The sequence below is a fragment of the Cheilinus undulatus genome, linkage group 9 (assembly GCF_018320785.1).
Source record: "Cheilinus undulatus linkage group 9, ASM1832078v1, whole genome shotgun sequence".
NCBI lineage: Eukaryota > Metazoa > Chordata > Actinopteri > Labriformes > Labridae > Cheilinus > Cheilinus undulatus.
In genome coordinates this window covers 4863075-4886614 of record NC_054873.1, presented here as the reverse complement: position 1 = coordinate 4886614, position 23540 = coordinate 4863075, and the positions used below count along the sequence as shown (strand labels likewise).

The 23540-nt window shown below is 39.2% G+C and overlaps 1 protein-coding gene across 1 annotated transcript; it reads right to left on the bottom strand.

Moving 5' to 3' along the window:
- Nucleotides 1-1604: 1604 nt before the first annotated feature.
- slc13a1 (solute carrier family 13 member 1) lies at nucleotides 1605-19081 on the bottom strand. The gene is made up of 14 exons (XM_041796134.1): nucleotides 18977-19081; nucleotides 16605-16733; nucleotides 13392-13528; nucleotides 12967-13133; nucleotides 10638-10677; nucleotides 10435-10501; nucleotides 9903-10060; nucleotides 9512-9631; nucleotides 7242-7340; nucleotides 6635-6736; nucleotides 4899-4990; nucleotides 3083-3177; nucleotides 2418-2579; nucleotides 1605-1886 (listed from the first exon to the last, which is right to left on the bottom strand). Exons 1-14 carry the CDS (start codon nucleotides 19079-19081, stop codon nucleotides 1605-1607), a joined length of 1755 nt encoding a protein of 584 aa, XP_041652068.1.
- Between the last annotated feature and the right edge of the window lie 4459 nt (nucleotides 19082-23540).

Below are 23540 nucleotides of genomic sequence, written 5' to 3'. Positions count from 1 at the left end.
TTCATGGAGCTGTTTAAACATATGTTATATCCATCCATCAATTTTCTATACCGCTTATTCCATTGGGGGTCATGAGGGGGATGGAGCCTATCCCAGCTGTCATTGGGCAAGAGGCGGGGTACACCCTGGACTGGTCGGCAGTCAATCACAGGGCTGACATATAGAGACAGACAACCGCTCACGGCCAATTTAGAGTCACCAATTAACCTAATGAGCATGTCTTTGGTGGTGGGAGGAAGCTGGAGTACCCGGAGAGAACTGGCACGTGCATGAGGGAGAACATGCAAACTCCACACAGAAAGGCCCTGACCGGGAAGTGAACCAGGAACCTTCTTGCTGTGAAACAGCGCTAACCCCTGCACCGCTGTGCAGCCCACATGTGATATATTAACACTTAATGCTTAGAGGGCCTCTAGTTGAGATCCTCCTTAATTTGTGAAAGCCTACTAAAAGGGACTGAGCCTTAAACTGAGATATGTTCTTAATTCAAGTGTATATTTTATCATATATTGGTGGAACCTTTTTACATGACATTATTGTTTTACTTTTATCACTAGAAGCCTGCCACACACTGTCTGGTATCTATAGTCTGTTTATGGTTTTATTCTCTTCCAGTCATATCTTTCTGAAGTATTTTGGGCAAAATACTTTAATGTATAAAAAGTTCTACATTGGTTGATTAAGATGCACCTTCAATTTTGCAGGTAGGTAAGGTTATGCTTTTGCCTTTACGTGATACCTCCCTCTGAATAAACAATCTTTGATTTTAAGGCGTTTTACTCCCTCTCAACTATGAGAGCTGAAACAGAAAAACATTTTAAGATCAAAGTCAAATACCCTAAGCACTGATGCAACCACATGCTTAATTCTTATTCAGATTGTATCATTTACAGTTAAATTGGCCACTATTTTACAAATATAAAAATCACCTTTAAGATAAATAAATGTTCTTTTTACCTGTTAAAAAAATCAAAACAACTAGACCATGTTGATTTAAAGAAATGCTGCTATTTGTTCACATAGGGTGCACTGTATTCATACTCTGTGTTAGGACAGAAATGTCTAAGCTGTGTGGATCGAGTCTGTTATTTGTACGCACTCTAACCACTAGAGGTCAGTGTTTCTGTGGTGTATTTTTCACTGAGCAATCACAGGAATGTCTGAACTTCAAAAGGAGATAGGAAATGATCAGAGGTGCATCCTGCATGTGTGTGCAGCTGCTTTTGAGATACAGAAAAAGTGTCAGATTTTGATTTAAGTTGTTATTTTTTAGATGTTTTTGGTCCCGTGTGATAATATCCTAAGCTGTGATTTAGGCGTGGACTAAAGACTGGTTCACTGGTTCTCAACTGGTCTGGCCTCAGGAAAAACCACCATCTCCTTTATAAGAAATCAAAGTAAAAATTTCCAGAAGCTTTCAATCACTCAAATGTATTTAAGAAAAAATGTTGCAGTTTGGACCTAAGCTATAGTGTGTATAATTAGGAGCATAAAATGTGACTATATAATCTAGAAAACAATAAATACATCCTCTCAACAGTCTCTTTAGAAGACCCTAAAGGTCCCCGAGGCTCACATCAGCATCCATTCTTAGTGACCAGTCATCACGGTTTTGTGGAGTTGAACTCTGGAAGGACCGGCGCCCATTCGGGATACGTCTCCAGAGAGAACAACTGAACTCCCCACGTTGATACAGCCAGCAGGGTGGCAAGGACGCCGATCACATTGACACCAAGCCCCGCCTTCACCATGTCCAGGATGTCGATGTGTCCATAGGCGAACACGACGGCGTTGGGTGGGTTGGACACCGGCAGCAGGAAGGAGAAGGATGTGCAGAGGGTGGTGGGGATCAGGACATACAGAGGGTTCACCTGGATGGCTTCAGCCTGGAGAAAAAGACAGAAATACAAATGTCTGTCGGAGTAATGTTATTATCTTTACATTTAACCATTTCATCCTCTGTCATCAGTGATAAAAGCAGAGCTGTCATTAGTCAACCTGGTTGCTTCTCCTCCAAAAATCAGCTTTTCTGACGTCCTCTTACAAAAAATAGAGTAAAAATATAGTTATACAACTTTGAAATGCTACCCATTGTAAAGGGGCGACACACTCTGAACTCTCTGGAGGATAATGGCACTATTATTGCAAAGACCCTTATACAACCTAACTTCAAAAATACCAAAATGTCCCTTTAAGAAAGGACCCTACATTAGTTGCATTGTCCAAACTAAGCCCAGTTTTAACTACGCCTTGTTTTAATCATTATGAATGCCAGTGGGACTGCTAAGAATCTTCTAGTGTCTAGGATATGTGTTTCTAATCTTTATTGACATTAAAAGCCAGTAATATCATAGATTGACTCCTGAGCATTTAAAACCAACAACTGAAACTTCAAAGGTTAGAAACTCTGAACCCACCAGAGGAGAGAGGATGGGGAGGAAGATGGTGATGGTGGCGGCATTACTGGCAACCTCTGTCACCGTTGTAACGATGATGCATGCGACTGTGATGGTGGCCAAGACCGGCAGGTCACCCAGAGGTGTTAGCAGCTCTGCAACCCACAGAGACAGGCCTGACACCTGCAACCACAAACATATAATATGGCCATGAAAACATTAGTAAACCTGCAGTATTTCTATGCATGTTAATGCCATGTTTCAGCCTGCTACTTCTAAGATTTCCCCATGTTACTGTTGGTGAATTTATGTGTAATTCTCATTTCAAAATAGTGTAATTTTGTTTATGTTTACAAAATTGCATTAAGAGACAGAATAAGCAGATCTTGGTCTGTAAAATAGTCCCATTAGAGCTGTTTGTCATGTGTTGTATGAATAATTCACAGTAACTTTAACATAAGTAGCAGCACAAGCATGTCAGGGAGGTTGATTTCACGTTCACTACTCTGTTCGTGGACAAGCCTTTAAATGAAGAATCCTAAATATTCATCATAAAATGTGAAAAAAGTAGCACTTAATTAAACTCCCTGTGATAAAAAGGTAATTATTGTGTGATAAGAAGCTGAAGAAGAGATAATGACTAAACCCTGAGGTGAGATTGTTTTCTAATGAGAGACACCGCTCACCTCTGTGCCTTCAGCGAGAGCAAAACCGCCACCGACCAGCAGGGCGACTTTCCAGGGCATCGAGAGCTGGAACTCTTTCCAAGAAATCATCGTCTCTGGGTGGAGAGATTAAACATGACCTGCTCATCTCATCACTGACAGACAGATGTAAAGAATCAACTCGGGATATCAAACAAATAGTAGACAAAGATAACAGCAGCAAATACCAAATGGAGTCTGGAAAGGCTCCAGTAAACCATGCGAGAGCCATTATCCACAAATGGAGAAAAATTGGAACAGCGGTGGACCTTCCCAGGAGTGGTCGGCCAACCAAAATGACTCCAAGAGTGCAACGACAACTCATCCAGGAGGTCACAAAAGAACCCAGAACACCATCTAAAGACCTGCAGGCCTCACTGACCTCAGTTAGGAACAGAGTTCATGACTCAACAATCAGAAAGACACTGGGCAAAAATGGCATCATGGGAGAGTTTCAAAAAGAAAACTTAGGCTCATCTTTCATTTTACTAAAAACATCCTGATAATCCCTGAAACTTTTGGAGAAATATTCTGTGGACTGACGAGACAAAAGTTGAACTTTCGGGAGGTTGTGCATCTTTACATCTGGAATCAAACTAATACAGTATTCATGAAAAGAACATCGGACCAACAGTCAAACATGATGGTGGCAGTGTGATGGTCTGAATCAGGACCTGGACCACTTGGTGTAATTGATGGCGCCATGAATTCTGCTCTCCATCAGAAAATCCTGAAGGAGAATTTCTGGCAATCAGTTCCTGAAGTCAAGCTCAAGAGTACTTAGGTTATGCAGCAGGACGATGATCCCAAACACACCAGCAAGTCCACTGCTGAATGGCTTTTAAAAAATGAAGGTTTTGGAGTGGTCTAGTCAAAGTCTGGACTTAGATCTGATGAAGATCCAGCCTTAAACAGATCGTTCATGCTGGAAAACCCTCCAATGTGGGTAAATTAAAACACTTCTGCAAAGAAGAGTGGGCCAAAATTCCTCCACAGTGAAGTAAAAGAGTCATCACCACTCAAAAAACCACTCATCAAAAATGTCTACAACTACAACTTTTCTACACATAGGGCCAGGTAGACTTTCGATTAGATTTAATAAACAAAATCAGTATTTAAAAACCGAATACTTTAAAGTTTTCTTTGTCTAGATTAAAATTTGTTGGATGATCTGAGGCATTTGAGTGTGACAAATACGCAAAAAATAAGAAATCAGAAAGGGGGTAATATACTCTTCCACAGCACGGTATATCAAAGGACTCTGACAAAGATTTTTTTTGCCAGAGTTTAAAAGAATATAATATCGGGTAGAAGGTTTAATCTTCAGTGTCCAAGTCATTTAGAGCAGTGGTGCCCAACCATTTTTTCTTGGAGCCCCCTTACATTTACTTAAGAAAAGCTGAGCCCAACAAAAACCCACATAAAAAAGAAAAAGATAAAAGGTTGTCAAAAATCACCATTGATTTTTCATTAATAAAACCCTAAGAAATAAAACTGCACATGTTTTCCTTGCCAAAAGACCTCTGTATGAACTACTGAAAAACTGTTTTATTCCAGTTAATATGTGAAAATCCAATTTAACAGCCTCAGAGCAGACAAATCCTCACACCCAGACCCCAGGTGAGGAACCAATGATTTGGAGCAATGATTCCCAACTTCTTCCCTTGGAGCAATGTTTAAGGCCTTTTATTCTGCTGGTAGGCGTCCAAAAAAGATTGAACCAGAACCCCATATTTGAGAAAGGCTGCTCTACACATGTAGATACCTACCTTATTATGTTAATGTTGTGTGTATTTACCGTATTTCTTCGAGGGTCCGTTGGCAGGTACAATGAAGAAGAGGAGACCCAGCAGCAGAGCAACAGTAGCATCAGTGATGTAGCCTGAGTGACTTCTCAAACAAAGACAAAAAAAACAACATAATATGGTTGATTTTCATCAGCAAAGACAGAAAAATGCAGTTTAAATTCAAGAAAATCTTTAATCCATATATTCAAGATCATAGCATGATCCAAATTACATAGAAGTTTCTAGATCAGTGATACTCAGCGTGTGGCTCTTGAGCCACATGTGGCTCATTTGTGATGATTTGTGGCTCTTTTATGTCTTAATTTGAAATATTATTCCCCTAGAAAACCTTAAAAAAGGAAAATTTACATCAGAAATTATCCATTGAAAGTCACATTAATCAATTTGTTTCCCACACTTACACAAAAGGCATTAATTGTAAACCTCTATTTTCATCTGCATATTTCCACTGGCCTAAGTTGCAATTTTTTGCTACTTTAATTCCTTTTCTACTGCTTTTAGCCCATTTTTGACACTTTTAACTGTTTTTTTGCAATTTTTTGCCCCTTTTTGAAGCCTTTTATTTGCCAGTTTTCACCAATTTAAACTGCCTTTTGCAATTAAATGCCACTAGTTTCCCATTTTGCCATCTATTCATGCTTTTACCTATTTTTCACTCCTTTGTTCTGGTTTTTGTCAATAATAGTCACTTCTCACTCTTTTTTCTCCATGTTTTTGCCACTTTTGGACCATTTTTGCCATCTATAACTATTTATTGTCACTTTCTTCCCTTTTTCTTCCACTTTTCTCCCAGTGTTTGCCACTTTAAGCTCATTTTTTACCACTTCTTCTTGTCACTTTTCTCCCCTTTTTGACACTTTTATCCTGCTTTTTGCTATTTTTATGCCCCTTTCTTGCCACTTCTTGCCCATTAAAGCTGCCTTTGGCAATTGAATGCCACTTTTTCCCCCATTTTTCCCACCTTTTGTTCACTTTTCACTCATTTTTTGCAATGTTTTTGCCCCTTTTAACTCATTTGCCACCTTTAACTTATTTTAATTGCTGCTATTCACCTCTTAGATTGTGGCTCTTGCAAATGTATTTTTCAACAACTTGGCTCTTTCATTGAGCAGGGTTGAGTAAACACTGTTCTAGATAATACACCAATTACATACCATTAACCTCTGTGTTTCCAGCAGTATTTCTGGTAAGGAGAACATCTTGAAGTACTCATAAATTCAGGTTTTATCCTAGCTCCTAAAAATCAAACTAATATGCATGTGACTTCCCTTACCAGTCTGTGGCCCTTTAAAACATAATTTAGCACTCAGAATTTTCAGTATAAGCATTTATACGATGGACACCCTGGTTTTAAAAGTAAGATCACCATTGTTAGAGCTGGGACAAAATCCCAACTTATTACTGGGTTATAACCACCTTATTCTTGACAATACTGGATCATTACCACTAATTACTATACAATTACTGGGTAATTAGGGCCCACTAAAACAAATGCTACCTCAATTTTGTCCAAAAATATTATCAAAAGTAAGAGTCTTGACTGTCTGTCCCACCTCTCCCTGTTCCCATCACTCAAACAGAGTCTCTATATTTTTAGGGATGAATTTCAGAAGCACATTGATCGACATTTGTTGCTCTAGAGAGGGTTTGGAGAGTGGTGTTTTGGTGCAAATGACTCAGAATAAAGTACAGTGGAAAAAAAAAAATAAAAAAAGCAATGACTCACTGTGGGAAGAGAGAAGCCCAGCCCGGTATGAAACCAGGAGCTCTGGTCAACCACAACAAAACCATCAGCAGGAACACTAGACCAGTGAAGATCTCCTGAGGACTGGGCACAAGGGGGGAGAGGTGTCAGGATGGGGGCCTGCACACTTTAAAGACCCTTTTTAAAGACCATTTTTGCACACATCTAGCTGCCTCCACGGTTGAATTGATAAATAAAAACATTACAAACAGAAATCCACATGGAAACAGAAAAGAATGCAAATGAAAACTGCAGACATGTGATTCATTTTGTGCCTTACCTACACTGGAAAAGCTCTGCAAAATAACACACGCACATGTAACATAAATAACACAATAAATCTATCTATGAATAAATAAATGGCTGAAATATAATTGGAGAAATTAATGAGCAAATAAGTGAATGAATGGAGCAAAAGAGGGAGTTAATTAATCGAGCAACATAATCCATAAAATGACTCACTGCTTCAGTGAATAGATGTATAAACATATAAATGATGGGCTGTAGACAGTAATTAATAAAATAAACATAATTTAAACTAATGAATATGTAATTAAAAATATAACTGAACCAGTGAGTGAGTGATCACCTCATTGGTCCCAGTGACCTGTACTCGTCTTCTATCACTCTCCGGGCTGCTCTGTCTCTCTCACTTCTCTTTCTTCCACGTCTCCACAGGATCCTGAAGCTGTGTGAGAGAGCGAGTGTGTTCACTTCACGCACACTGATTACTAAAATGATAGCAGGCAGAGAAATGTTCACAAGGAACTACATAATTGGCCGTGATTGGGTTAAAGCGCACAGTGTGATGGTAACCTGTGCTCATGATTGACCTTTCCGACACCATCACAGAGCTAATGCTAATATTAGCATGGCAATCATGCATCGTATGCAGGTTGTATTACATAAAAGCATGGAGTACAGGGATAATCCAACACAGCGGTTCTTAACTGGCTGGGCGTCAGGACCTACTACCACCTCCTTGTGTAAGATTGTGTCTCAAATTTAAAAATTAAAAACGTCAAATTTATTTCAGGGAATATGTTGCAATTTGGGCTTTAGATGTAAGAAAGCATGATTTAACAAAGAGCCAGGACAGGAAAAAAAGGTTTGAAAAGTGCATTGTTACAGAAGGGCATGCATGCATAGATTATATTTTCCTCCATATTCCCAAGACTGCATAGAAATTTTGCTAGTTTCACAAAATGTACCGCATTATTAACCTTGCAAAGCAGATGGACACACCGTTTGGGTCTGGTTAGAAAGTGACAGCACCAATCAGCGTCAAGGGGCAGCACTTTCAGGCGTGGCAGAGTCGGGACGTAAGCAAGCAGCAACAAGAGGCCAGAGCAATTATGGTGGAGGAGCTGAGCATGGATGCTGCTAAAGCGCCAGTTCTATCAGAACTTGATGACATTTCTTTGTTTAAAGAACAAGAACAGTAGTGAGTCGTCTTCTTTTCCAAAACAACAAAAGTCGTGTACTGACATGTCTGCAGTCACCATGGTTTGAGTTATTTATCGGTAGCTGCTCACACGCACACCTCGGTCACGGCTACGTCACGTGTTTTGTTGCTCTGATTGGCCCGTAAAGATGTGACAGACAGAACGTTCATCCAATCAGACTCCGAGTTGTTTTCAAAGTCTCTGCCCTTTCCAAAACATCTTACATCATCGACTTTATGCCACATTTTTTTTTTCCAAGGCACACATACATGACCTGCTGGAAACAGCCGGACGGTTAAGAACATATATGTAGTGTCTTTGAATGTAATTTAACTCCAGGAAACTTTCACATCAAGAAATCTGTTTCAGCGTCTTAATTCATGTCTTCATGTACTTTCACTAAATCTTACAAAAATGCAAATAGATAAAAAAATAAAGAAATGAGTAAAAATTTTACTCCATAAGCTGTATCTACAAAACAGTAAAGCTTTGTCTTTGTTTCAATGATGAATTTTACTCATTACTCACTAAAAGTTTATCTATATCGCTCATTTGTTGGGGGTCGAGGGGGGCTGGAGCCTATCCCAGCTGTCATTGGGTGAAAGGCGGGGTACTCCCTGATCGCCAGTCAATCCCAAGGCTGACATGTAGAGACAGAAAACCAGGCACACTCACACCTACAGCCAATTTAGAGTCACCAATCAACCTAATGAGCATGTTTATGGTGGGAAGAGGAAGCCAGAATACCTGGTGAAAACCCATGGGAGAACATGCAAACTCCGCCCCTCTGGAAGGTCCTGACCATGAGGCGAATCAGCGAAACTTAATGGTGTGAGGCAGCAGCACTAACCTCCTGTGCAGCCCTGATTTTCCTGTTTTTATATTTCCGATTCCAATTTTTGATTATAGTGTAATTTTAATTTTGGATATAAGTATAGCTTTAATGTGGTAAAAGTTTCACTTCTTTGCTGAAGTTAATGTAATTTTTATGGTAACTATACACAGGGGGTATAAAAGTGGATGCTGGAATTACCTTCAGGATTAATAAAAAATCTATCTCTCTAACATGGAGCTCCAGTAAAGGAATGAAATGTCTCTCTGACACCACGCTGTTACCAGAGATCCACGCTGCTCTGATGAAACTTACCACGCCTGTAGTTACCGTCTTGTTCTACTCAAATGATGCTGTGTGGTCAGGTCATTTATTGACCAGTAAAAAGTATACCAGCTTAAAGCTTTGGAACAGGAAGCCACTTGAAATCTGGCCAGTCCATCAGCTCTGCAGGGTTAACATTTCATTGCAAATATTCCACATATTGTACCCTTAAGTCTAAAGATAAGCATCTATTATGAAAAATGCATGACACACATATTATCTGGGAAAAATAGAGAACAGAGGTCTCTTCACACTCACTCTGAACCGATGAAGAGCCAGCACAGCCACATCCATGTGAGCAGCAGCATGATCACACTGATGGGAAGACACAACAGGAGCCAGTTTCCGAAGTTTACACAGTCACAGTTTGGGTAAATCCTGAATTTAAAGACAAGGTTTGAAGTGAATTAAACTCCTACTCAGAAGCTTTGACTCCTTCTGCTTAAAATTCTAGCTCTATATTTAATGAACACCTTAACTACCTCAAAAAGACTGAGTTATTTTCATTGTATGTTTATGCTTCAAAGCCTTCATAGGATTATCTCCATATCTTTCCCTTCCTTTTGATCTTTTCCCCTTTATTTTGATGCAGCATCTCCTTTTCTTTGTCTCATACCCGCACACCCAGCATGTCAGGCTCTGCACTCACTGTTTGAGGTATTCAGAGAAGATGAGGTTGGGCGAAGTGCCGGGCAGCGTGCTGATGCCGCCGATGTTGGAGGAGTAGGCCACGCTGATGCACATGGCTTTACAAATCATCAGGTCACGTCTACTCCTGCCGGGAGCTGCAGGTGGACTCACTGCAACCTGCAAGACAACACGGAGGGAAAAATTACCATAAAGCAGCACAGAGATAGCAGAAGTATTCATCTCACAAGCCACAGCGTGGTTTTAATTTTATTTTTATCCCTGCAGGACTAAATATAGGATGAAGGATGATTATCTTTTGCTGTTATCAGAATAAATATCAAGCTGGTTGCAAAAGTAAAAGTTTATGCATGTAACGAGTAAAAAAGAGAGATGACAATGGCTAAAGCAGCAGTAGCAAAAGTAGAAGCTGTAGCTGTAAAACATTGCAGTGTCTGTAGCAGCAGCATTAAAAGTGGAAGTAGAAATGGAGCATTCGTGATCATGCATGAAAGTGTATTAGTGTTGCATGTATTGCTTTTGTATGTTTGCACCTGCACCTGAGGAAGTGTCTGAATCTGAACTGTGGTCTCTTCAGGAGCATCTGGATGTTTCTGGTCACTAAAATGTGGAGAAATACATCATTACCGTATTCTGAAAAAGAGCACTATGAAAATCATGAGCCTGGAGTGGATAGGAGAGAACACGAGGGATCTCTGAGCATCTATAAAGATTAAAATATCATAACTCTACATACCTTGAAACCTCTGCCGTCTTTTCTACATGACCATCATTTTCTGCAATGGAAACACACCTTGCTTGACGTCTCTTCATTAAATGCTGTTGTGAAGCAATTTCATGGCAATTAAAAGAAAGAAAATGGTGGAAAATTCCCCTCATGAGCTCCCAGTGTGGTGCCAATGGTCATAATTAAACGGGTAAGTTCTCTTTTCTTTCACTCTAGGATCTGGTGCTGCTGTGACTGAAGCTGCGATGTTGGTGATTTTTTGATGGAACAAATTCGTTCATTTTCAGATCTTTAATATGTGGTAGATGTAGTTAAACCTCATTGATAAAGAGTTCATAAACATTTATTTTACTAATAATAAATGTTCTCCAAGTCGGAAAGTGGTGACAACTAGCAGAAGGGTCATTCCCAACATCCTTTCAAATTAAAAGTCTTGCTTCACTTTATAGTGAAGCTTTAAAAAGGATTAATTAACTAAAAATTTAGACCAAAGTAAACAATTTTGCATTAAAAACAAGTTTAACAGGGCACGCAGATGGCCTAGTGGTCTACAGCGCCACCCATGTACACGAGCAGCCCATGGCCCTTTGCTGCATGTGCCTCCCCACTCTCTCCTGTTTCCAGCTCTATCCACTGTCCTCCTCCTATCAAATAAAGGCACAAAAAGCCCAAAAATAAATCTTACAAAAATGACTAGAATGATAAGTATTGCCTAAACACTGCAGCTATAAAAAAGACACTACAGTCTAAAACAGTCTCTACTACTATTCACATCTAAGAAAGCTAAGCCCCCCTCCGTCCCACTCTGAAAAAGGACACATCTCTTATAATTGTTTTCCTTGACATAATCCCAACATAACAGGCCTACAGACTTGTTTCATCCATTCAATCCATTATTACGACAGTGTATTAAGGCCCCCGAGGAAAAAAGAAAGGCTAATTAAAAAAAAAATAATCAAGTTTAAAAAGTAAATTTGTGAAAAAAAAAAAATTTTATGACTGTAAAAGCGGCAAATATGCTTGAACCCTTGATTAGAATTGTGAGATTACAAAGCCATAAAGTCAAAATCTGACCACTGTTTTCAGTTTGGTTTCTTGTAATTTTTTTTTTTATTTAAACTGCTTTAAAATTATGATTTAAAAAACTTGAAATTTATGAGTTTCTGCCAAAATGTAAGACTTTTTAAACTCTGAAATTTTGTTTTCTTTCCTTGTAAATTCCTGATTTTTTAAACTCTGAAATGTTGTATTTATAAGTCTTTATATCTCAAAAATGTGTTTTTTTTTCAACCCAAATTTTGACTGTTTTGATCAGAAATCAACAGATTCTTCTTATATTTTAAACTTATTGATTAGCCCAAATATGTACAGTGCTTAACAAATTTATTAGACCACCTGTCATATTTGTCTCAGAGACCATCCAGCATCATGAAGTGCTTTAATGCGGACTCTGTCATTTTCAGTGAGCTCTCCACGTTTTACCATTTTGAACAGGAATGAGGAATTTCAAATTGAATTCATCCAAATTTGAGCCGGCTCACTGGGCTTCTCTGAGAAGTCAGCAATTAATCAAGCATAACATTCAACCACTAAAATGATTTTTTCTGTTCAGGAATGCAAGTAAATAACTATAATTTGACATATTAATCAAGAAATAATAATGTGCTTTACTATTTTTTCAGTTTTTTGTAAATCAGTAAGTTTGAAAATTCATGATTCAACAATAATAATTATATCTTAGCATTTAAAATATCGTTTTGGATAAAGAGCGTCTACATATTGGTTTATTAACCATTGCAGAAACATATAAAGTGATTTTGGTAATTACCAATGCTGTTAATTTAGGGCAGCTGTGGCATAAACCTTACTTTTGGTGGTAGTCTAATAAATTTGTTAAGCACTGTAAATTGGACATTTGTTTATAAATATGAACATCTTAAACGTGAACATTTTGGCAGCGTCAAATCAGATCTTTGATTCTTTGATTCAAGCCTAAGTGTGTTTGTCTGATTTGATCAAAAATTTAAGGTCAGTGACTCGCTTAAAACTCAGACACATGCTCATAACCTGTTATGTGTCCTTTGTGTCCATTTGGCTTCTGTTTTAAGGTCAGATTCTGATTTATTGTTTAATTCTGCTGGTGTTGACCCCCACTGTCGACCCATTTTAGTTACCGGTGACAGAACAGAGATTCAGCACCTTGTCTTATGTTAAAAAATCCAAAACAAGCTACAATGGAGGGGATACAAATAAAATCTAGTACTTTTTATGTCTTTTTGGGGTTATCAATCAAAAAAGATCCTTTAAGAATAACGGAGTTATAGATAAATCCAGGTACCATCAAGCTGCAGGTTGGGGTTGTCTTCACCAGTACTTCCTCCTTCGTTGGCCTTCAGGATCTGCTGTAAAACAGCCTCAACAATAGGCATCACCATCGTAACAGCTGAAGTGTTCTGGACCCACATGGAGAGGAATGCACAGCCGGACATGAAGCCCAACATCAGCCTGTAGGGTACAATGTATTTTCTCCTTAGTCAGCACCTTAAAACTGATGATTTTATGGTTTAAACCACCTGATAGAGAGATTTAATACGGTTCTTTAGGGGCTGAAGAATTAAGCAAAAGAAGAAATGTTAAAAAGATGAAGGTGAAGTGGCATGTTGAGGAGTCTTTGTCACATAGATGGTGTTTTCACGAATTTAAACTTTATTTAGAGTAATATTTCTGCAGAGTAATTTCCGTTAAAAAGATAGCATTGTTCACCATGCAGGGTTGACTCCCACCATTGTGACAAGCCTCAAGGCGATCCTGCGGTGGAGACCCCACTTCTCGATGGACGTAGCGAGGCAGGTGACGCCCACCAGCAAGAGGTGAAAGTCTTTGAAATACTCCCTAGCCACCTGGAGGGGAAACAGAGAGAGAAAGAGAGTAATAATAGAACTCCATTCCTTCATCCTCTCCAGGCCTTCAATGTAGGGAAGTCCCATCATGAACTTAACCTCAGTGATGTTTACATGCCCGTACATCTACAGTAGAGAAGGATCCTCCTCCTTACACTGCCAACAAAAGTATGGGCAGTTTTATGAATGTATGCTGTGTTTGGGTCAGTAATGCTGCTGCCTGGGAAGAGATTTTCTATACAAATCCAATGCACCTTGGCATTTTCAGTGCTAAATATCCTTGGTTTAAATATTTCCTTGTTGTTGTTGATGCTCACTGTGCCTTCAGTTGAAAGGAAGATCGACATTAAGCAAGCTCTTCAATGGAACTACTGGCCAACCAAAATCAAGAGGGGGCGTGGCTTCTGATAACATCTTTTATGGTTAAACTAATCATATTGAGAGCACAATCTTCAAGGATCCGGTTCCTTCCAATGCTAGGTGTTATGTTTCTTTGGCAGTGACGGATTGGCCTAAACTTACAAAGCAGATGGATTAGCTGAACTCCATGTCTGTCATCAGGCAAATCTACAACATCCAGACTAATTAGTGTCATTTAAGGAGAACAAGGCTGTAGCTACAAACGGGGTTTAGTTGTACCATGAGCCATTAGCAATGGCTGCCAGTGTAGCGATTAGCTTGGATGTAGCTAAAGTATAGCGGTAGTTTTATCAGAACTAGACCACAGTTCTTTGTAAAATAAAAGCAAAGAGCTTTTCGCTTTTCTCCCGACCTGCTTTGGAATGAGTTTGTGATCATTACAGGTGAGTTTGAGTTGAACTCTAAGCTGGTGTAAAAAATGGCTGCTGGTGGAGTGAATAGCTTGGATGTAGCTGTAGAAAAGCAGCTGTTTAACCAGACCTCGACCACATTTCTTTAAAACAATAGCAAAAAGCCACACTGAAAGCTTCTCTAAGCAAGAAGATGTTTTTGCACGTCTCCCTGTAGCCTGTAGAGCTCAGGTTAGTGCTGGAGCTGCACAAGTCGACTACCTCTGATTGGCTCGCTATGAATGTGACAGACAGAATGTTCTCCCAGTCATCTAAAGTCTATGTGGTGTGTCAGGTTAGGACTGTCTATCTGGAACTAGGAAATATGCTAGAAGAACTGCCAAGCTATGAGCTGTTTTGGCCACTCAGAAGGGCTCATCATTCCACTGATTAAAACAAAAACAGAATAAAATGCAAATATTTCTATTTTTTTCAGTGAGGTTTTTGATTAGAAAGTGTTATTGATGAAGCTAAAACTATTTAAGACTGGCCTTACTTGGTTTAATGAAAATATTTTCTCCCATTCTCCCCAAGTGGCAGCAAAAGTGGAACTAAAATTTACACATTACTCTGCAAAAAGAAGACGAGTCTTCTGGGTATTAAACAGCCAAAGAGAGGAGCAGAGAGAGTACAAGGATAAAGAGGAATGCTGTGCTGGCTGAGGCTGGGAAAAAATGGAAAAATAACAGGGTTTTTTCAAGGTATACCACGATTACCTCTAAGATCATAAAAGGGCGAGCTATCATGATTAAAATTATTCTCTACTTTTGTGCCTGATGTTTAGAAAACTATTTCTGGTGACCTTCTGTAGCATGCACAGTTCTATTGTTGGCCTTAAAAAGCTAAGATTTTTTGGTCTGATAATGACTGCCCTAACTGTGTGTTTGTGCTGAATGTTTCCTGTATATGATCATTACATGTCATAATGGTTTCCCGCCAATAATCCTTCTCAGCATACATCAACTACTACAGTGATTATATTTAATGTTATTTATATGTTCTTGTTGGGCATTTTGGCTTTTTTTAAGATTTATTTTGGGCATTCTTGTGCCTTTATTTGACAGAGGAGGACAGTGGCTAGAGTCGGAAACAGGGATGAGAGCCAGGGAGAGGCACGCGGCAAAGGGCCTCAGGCCAGATTCAAACCCCGGCCAGTCCGCGTACATGGGTCGCGCCATGAATCACTAGGCCACCAGTGCCCCCATTCTGTCTGTTATCTTAATATTTAAACAGCTGGTTTTGAAAAATAGGGCCAGTCTATAGCAAATGCCAGGGCCATCTTATGACCCTAGTCTGACAATATTTCTTGCTGCAATTTCTGGAGAAGCAGGCAAAGTCAACCCAGACATCCCTCTGTCCAGCAACACTTTCCAACTCTTGTTTTCCAGCAGAGAACCATGGCCTTGGACTTAGACTTAGACTTTTGTCTTTCTTCAGGACTACTCCAAAGAAACCACAATTGTTGGGTTTTACTGTTTTAGCAGAGGTTACAGTTGAGATCATCAGTTTATGAGGACAAATATGGGACAACTGACAGTAAGACTTCATTTTTATTCATAATGCAGAGTTTTAAGGTGGTGTCTAGTTAACGGAGCACTGGTTAGCTATTTGTTAGGACGATTTGTTGTTTCAGTGGCATTTGGTAGTTGTAAGCTGCTTAGTTATGGTAGCAGCTAATGAGCAAACGGGGCTAACTTAGAGCCATGGGTGCTAATGTGAAGTTAAGTGTTGCTGTTGTTATGTGTGTAAGGAAAAGCTCACAGTTTTTATTATAATTTTAAAACAACCTACACAAAGATTAATAAAAGAACGCCTTTCTAGAGTTATTTCCAAGGTCTGGTCATAAGTAGTATTTGTCGAGTAGGTTGTAATAACAGGGTAATAGTTACTCTGGTTAACCATCAGGCTCAGTTTCTACTGTCTCTATCTTGGGTCAGGTTTGGGAATGAAATGTGTCCCCAGTCCCTTTAAAGCACAGACAGGAAGCCGTATCACAGTGTGTCTGTTTTGATATGTTGTACTGCTGTTAAATGCAGGTTATTGGTCACATGGCTATCTACAGTAAAGTAAATGTTGATCTGGGCAACCCAAATTCTTAAGGACTGCCAGCCATTTTGGCCGGAGCCAAAAAAAGTCTACTGGAAAGTTTGTCCTGAACATTTCATCTTAATGTTGTGGAGCAGTTTAGTCTGTATTCAGTTTAACAAAGTATGAGTAATGATTTATAAGAGAAGAAGAAAACTTTGACATGCAACCCGCAGACTCACATCTGAAGACTTCATGATGCCAAACAAGGGGAAGAGGGCGGCGGGAAGCATGGCGGTCATGGACAGAGGAATCACTTCTGTCACCCAGTACGTCGCCATCAGAAGCAACACAAAGGCACATTCTGCTTCCTACAAACACAAAATACACAGACATGGAGGCTTTATCTACCAGAGAGGACTTAAATGAAATATAACTGATTTAGTGCCTTAACATAAACAGTTCGACGAGTCAGTTCATTATTCACAAGAAGAAGCAACACAGATTTTTTTTGGAACAAACTGTCCAAATGATCCAGGTGTAAATGCAGCCCTAAACAAGGGTCTTTCATTTGACAGAGCTACTAGCAAGCCCAAGTTTAGGTTTTTGGGGTAGTACTGTTGGGTCAGATCCAGCAGACCAGCCACGCTCCCTGTCTCATCTACTCAATAGTTTCCTTTTTTTCACATCACATGTCAATGTTAAACTGCTGCACTTTCACTCACAACTTTATCACCTAATGCCCTCTACTTCTGGAATGATACAACACATCTGTCTCGAAGATCAGCATCCCAAAATTGTTCACTCCTTTAGTAGCATAAAAGGATGAATGGAATCTCACATCTTCTATTGGAGGCTTTCCTAAAAAGTAATTTGGATTATCTCTACAGTTCAAGGAAAAACTGTCTTACATCTGATGTGGCATGTGGCAGATAAAAAAGAAGATTTAGTTGCTGAGGTTTATCCTGCAAAACAGAAATTCAGCCAGAAAATAAATGTTATGTCCAATCAAAGACCAAGAAGAGGCTTAAAAACACTTTTAAATAAGATTTACAGTGCCTATAAAAAGTACTCATAACCTTGGATGTTTTACCCTTTAATTCATTTTAAAAATCAATCATGAGCAAAATAATTTGGCTTCAATTGAGAGGAATAAAAGCACTTTAATGTCAATGTGAAAACAGATTTCTAGAAGATGATGTCAAATAAATAAAACATGAAAATTGTGACTGAACAAATTCAACAGAGGTCCAGCCAAATGGTGCCAGTTAGTGCAGTGAATGTGTCTCAAGTGACTGTAGTATAAAGCCACCTGTGTCTGGAAGGTCCAGTCACTGGTTAATCAGTATTCATGGCAACCATTACATCATGGAGACAAAATAAAACTCCAAGAATCTCAGAGAAAAGGTTATTAAAAAGTTTAAGCCAGGGAATGATACAAAACATTTCCAAGGCACTGAACATCCTCAGAGTTCAGCTAAATCCATCACAAGTCATGGAAGGAATATGGCACATGTGTAAATCTGCCTAGATCAGACTTTCTCACAGACTGAGTGAGCGTGCAAGAAGGAGACGAGAGAGAGAGGCCACCAAGACACCTATGACTACTCTGAAGGACACTCTGCAGACAACAACTGTTGGCCGGGTTCTTCACCAGTCAGAGTTTTATGGGAGAGTGGCAAAGAGAAAGACACTGTTGAAGAAAACTCAGATTCAGTCTGGACTAGAGTTCACCAGAAGGCATGAGGGAGACTCCACGGTCAAGAAAGTTCTTCAGTCTGATGAGACCAAAATGGAGCTTTTTGGCCATCAGACAAGACACCAAACACTACACATCACCACAAACACACCATCTCTACTGTGAAACATGGTGATGGCAGCATGCTGTGGGGATGCTTCTCTGTAGCTGGCCCTGGAAGGCTTGTAAAGGCAGAGGGTCAAATGAATGCCACAAAATATTGGAAAATCCTCAAGGACAATCTTATACAGTCTGCATGAGAATTACATCTTGGGAGAAGATTTATTTTCCTGTCAGACAATGAGCTGAAGCATCCAGAGAAAGCTACACAGAAATAGTTAAAAGACAAGAAGGTGCATTTTCTGGAGTGGCTGAGTCAAAGACCCAGACCTCAATCCAACAGAGAATTTGTGGCTGGAACTGAAAAGGCTGTTCACGCCTGATCCTGACGGAGGTTGAGCAGCTTTGCAAAAATACAGTAAAATTGCAGCGTCCAGATGTTTGAACCTGATTGAACCTATCCACACAGACTCAGAGCTGTGACTGCAGCCAAAGGTGACTCTTCTAAATACTGACTGGAAGGGGTGAATATTAATGCAGTCCTTTGAGTCATATTACATAGCTTTATTTAATTGACATTACTTAATAAAAATCTGGTTTCCCTTTGACATCAAAGAGTTTTACTTTTTGGTCAAAAAAGCAAAATTATATTGACCATTAATGATTTATAAAATAAATAAAGGGGAGAAACATCCAAGGGGTTGAATACTTCTTATAGGCACTTGTATATATTTTCAGCCTTGTTTACTAGATGTAAATTTTATCATTGCCTTTGCCACACTATATGGCCTTCTCTGGTATGTAAAGGAGACTCACCTTTGTCCCAATAACCAGAGGAAGAGGAAGCAGCAGTAATGGTGTCAGTAAAATCACAAAAGCGCTGCGGTAGAACCATAACCTTCTGCTCAGCCTCCTCAGCATTTCTCAATGTGGTCTATTCCTCTTCTTTTCTGCTGGCTTTCTTGTAATCTCGTGGTCATTAGAGGACTTCACAGCAGCTTCAGCCTGACACAGTTGTGGGTTATGTGTCCATATCTGCAGGAGTTTTCTAGAGCGAGATCTCACATGGTTACTTATTGCTTGTTATCTTTGCAACACAAAAGTGGGACAATAATGTGACACAACCTCTTCTTTATGGCTCTTTAAAGGGCGATGCTAGAGGATTTAACACATGTATAAAAAGTTTGGATTCAGAGAAGCAGTTAGAGTAGAGGAGGAAAAATGTCTACAGCAAGTGATCCAATTTAAAGGTTTTAGACTCAGTACAAAGCTAACAGACAAAACAACATGAGTTGCATGTAACATTAGCAACACTGAGTGCTGCTTATGAGTCAGGATAGACACACCATCTGCTGCCCCAGCATGCAAAGGTAAAGAGGCTGCACAGATGACAAAAACAGCAGTGATTTTGTTGTTTTCATCATGTGCTCATGGAAAGAAATAAAAAACTGGCAAGTTTTCTTACAGCACATTACTGTACTGCATGTTAACATACCAAATCAAGTTGTCACTAATACCTGATTTTTACCAGTCATCTGACACAGTGATCTTGAAAATGTACCTACTGATTCTGACTTTTTTGGTGCCAGATTTAGCTAACTTTGACAGAAACTTTGTAGGGCCATGAGGGGCTTTAACCAAAGGAAGGGACAGCACAAAGAATCTTCTACAATTTTCAATAGCAAGAAGTTTACCAATGCCAAGTTTAAAATGATTATTCCAGTATAACTGATGCATAAAGTGTCAAATCCTCTCTGCCTGACAGAGCAGTCCATGCCAGTAATGTCCCTTTTAATAGTTAACCTCCTGAGACCTGAGCTTTTGTTCAGAGAGCATTTTTAGTTTCTCCCACTTATTAAGGATAAGTAGAGTTTGATAAGTTAAAATATCAGCCTTGACTTTGAAAAGTAATCTAAAATTTCAAAGAAATTTTCAGTAAAAACTCTTAAATGTATTTTCATATCCCATGAAAACTAGCCCAAAATTTCTTGAAACAGCCCAAAATCTTTCAGTGAAACTTCATCATAAACGCTCGATATTTGAATACAAATTTTCCCCAAAAAATCCATGCAAGTCAAAGCAAATCCCTCTTTAAATTTCTTAGCAAATTCTACAAAAGTTACATCCAAAACTCCCTTAAAATGACAGAAACATCAAAAAATCCCTGAAATTTCCATATTTCAAAGGACAACCCCCACCGCAAAATTCCCAATCCAATTCCCCAAAATTCAAAACTAAATTTACCAAATTTCGCATGAAAATGACAAAAACAAAATTCATTCAATTTCCCTAAATCTTCCAAATAAACTCTCCAACATATATATCCTCTAAATCTCCATAAAAATACTTGATAATGTTTAAAGTAAAGTCCTGAAAAATATCCAAACAGCAAATTCTCCCAACATTTCAAGCAAATTCCTTAAACTTAAATGGACATTCCTGACAATTAACTCATTTACTATAATAGAAGAAAAGATGAATATGTTGTAGGAGAGCCAAAATGTCATGTCCTCCTTGTGCATGCATGGTCTTAGGAGGTTAAGCACATAGATTTTCTTATACAGTAGCTCAGTATGTTAGAACCTGGGTAAGGAACCAGACACTTGCCAGTTCAAGTCCTGGTCAGACCATGTTTGGGAATCAGTCTGGTTGCTGGAGAGTTGCTTCATGAGAGGTGCCCATTAATGCAGAATATATAAAGACAATCTGACATTAAATTTAATACTTTTTAAGACCTTTTTATAAGACAGACTTATTCATGCATATAAATCAGCCTGAGAAATGTCAGAATTATGCTCAAATGTCAGCCTTACATATTTGTCATTTTTGCTGGAATGGGTAATAAAGTTCAGCGGGTTTGAATAAACAAGACCTGGGTGCATTAGGTAATAAAACAGAAGCAGAATTCAGTCACAATGAAGCTGTTAAAAAACCTTCCCACGGTGTATGAAGGTTAAATCCAGACTGAGACAGACTAAGAGTGAGTATTATCTCCTTACCTGACTGCCTTTCTGTCGTCTGTGTCTCTCTGTGGGTGTGAGAACGTCTGTATACATCACTACTGTTAAACACTTGAACCAGCCTTACTGATTATAAAATATCGCAGGAGGAGAAATAACTGAAAAAGAGAAAGTAAATCAGCAAGATTTGTCTTTTCTTCTTAACACAGACAGAAAAGTGATTCCTTGAACAACAGGGACACGTTAACTCCTTATCTTTAAGTCCTTAGATGTGTCGTTAAACACCTGTTGACACTATATGTGACCTTAAACCTTCAGATATCGCACTGATTATCAAAATAGGACTGTTACCACAGAAGCTTACCAGAGAGAGGAGGAGGTGCTTTCAGGTCAAGTGGGAGATGTTTGAGGGTAAGATAAAGGACATCTGCATGTTGGCATGGTGGGCCATGCGAGCTAGAAGGGAGGGGGTTGTCTCTGGAGCCATCCAGAGGTGTTACCAGTTGACAACCCTGGTGTAGTTGTCCTTTCGCTTGGTCCGCACAGCTGAGCTGTAAAAGCCAAGGTTAAAGGGCATAAGTGTTGCACTAACAGAAGGTGAACCCTCAGCAAGTCTGGTCTTTTTTCAGACACTGCAATAGCTTCACACTGCAGATTGGAATATATAAACAAAAAAGAGGAATGCACAGTGAGAAGGAAATTAGCTTACAAGATTTCTGTAGCCTCTCTTGGCCTGACGGGAGCAGAGCGGAGCCTGGCGCTGAACTGGCCACCACTGGCAAACCCTGAAGCTACAGTTTTCTTGGATAGTCTGCAAAAAGACTGATCTCTCTGTTATGAAATGTTCAATTTATTACTCTGATAGCACTTTGCAGTTTTAGCTTTATATCATGAGGAAAAAAATGAAGCAAATCATACATAACTGTTAAGTTTCTTTCTCCATCAATTGAACATTAACTTTTTTCTAACATGTTTTTGGTGGGGTGAAATCAAATTTGTCAAGTTTTCTATCACCTCTGAGCTGTTGTGTAGACTTTCCCTGTCTGAGCAAATTTGTCTCATTATTTCTGGACAACAAATCAATGTAGGAATAATTTACAACTCCAGGACTCTGAGGCGTGCAGGTAAAACTGCAGCTGATCCAGCTCACCTTGGACACGGATGTTTTAAGGCCCTCCCCTCTGCTAGGACACTGAGGTCCATCAGGACTAAAATGCCCCACCACAAGAACAGTTTCCACCCCTCTGCTGTCAGTCTAATGAACAGTACTCCGGCCCTCCTCCTACAGGCTCTCATGGCACCTCAGAACCAGCGAGAAGTATGTATATTTAAACAGACTTTATGTGTTACATTAATACTCACTGGACTTTATCTCTTCTGGTCATACCTACACACTGAATGTGTTACACTCAAACAATGCACAATAAGCTTCCTGCACATCTGTATATTTTCTCCTTTTTGCACCTTTTAGCAGTATAGTTTTATTTTGCTTCAATATTTTCTCAAATTCCTTGTGTGTGAAGTGAAAATGTACTTACCAATAAAATCTAATTCTGACATTCCTAAATCTATGTTGAACGCTTTCTGATTTATCGATTGACATCTTTATTTTAAGCACATTAAAATATGAAAAGCATACATTTAACAAAACAAAAAAGACAAATAAAATAAGAGCAATAATAAGAGAAATACACCTGAACCCCATCCAGCGGCTGGATAGCTCAGTGGTTTACATAGTTGACTGAGGAATGGGAGATTGGTGGTTCAGATCCTAGACAGAGTACAAATGTCCAGTGTGGGGCCTTGGGGTAAAGTCCTTAAGCCAGGAACACCTGTCCCAAATGTAAGTCGTTTTGGATAAATGACATTGCAACAATTATATTAATTACAACACTGCACTAAAAGTAGTTCAGCATATGCTAAAGTTCCTTTTTTTATGTAGCTCGACAATTATGCCCTAAATGTCCACCTAGCACACATACACTTCATGGACAAAAGTATTCGGCCACCTGACCATTTCATCAACATGGACTGTAACAACATGGTATTCAAATGCATGTAATTTAATATACCCCCCTTTTGCAGCTTTAACAGCCTCCACTCTTCTTGGAAGGCTTTCCACATTTTGGAGCGTTCCTGAGGAAATTTTTGCCCATTTATTCTGTAGAGCATTGTTACTCAACCCTGCTCAACCAAAGAGCCAAACTGTTGAAAAATACATTTGCAAGAGCCACAATCTAAATAATGGCAGCTTAAATGGATGAAAAGTGGCAAAAGAAAGGAAAAAATTGCAAACAGTAGGACAAAAGTGGCAACAACAGAATGTGGCAAAAATGGGCTAAAAGCAGCAAAAATAAATTTAAAGTGTCAACAAAAATGTAAAAAAGGGGAAATTGCAAATAAAGGCAATGGAAATATAC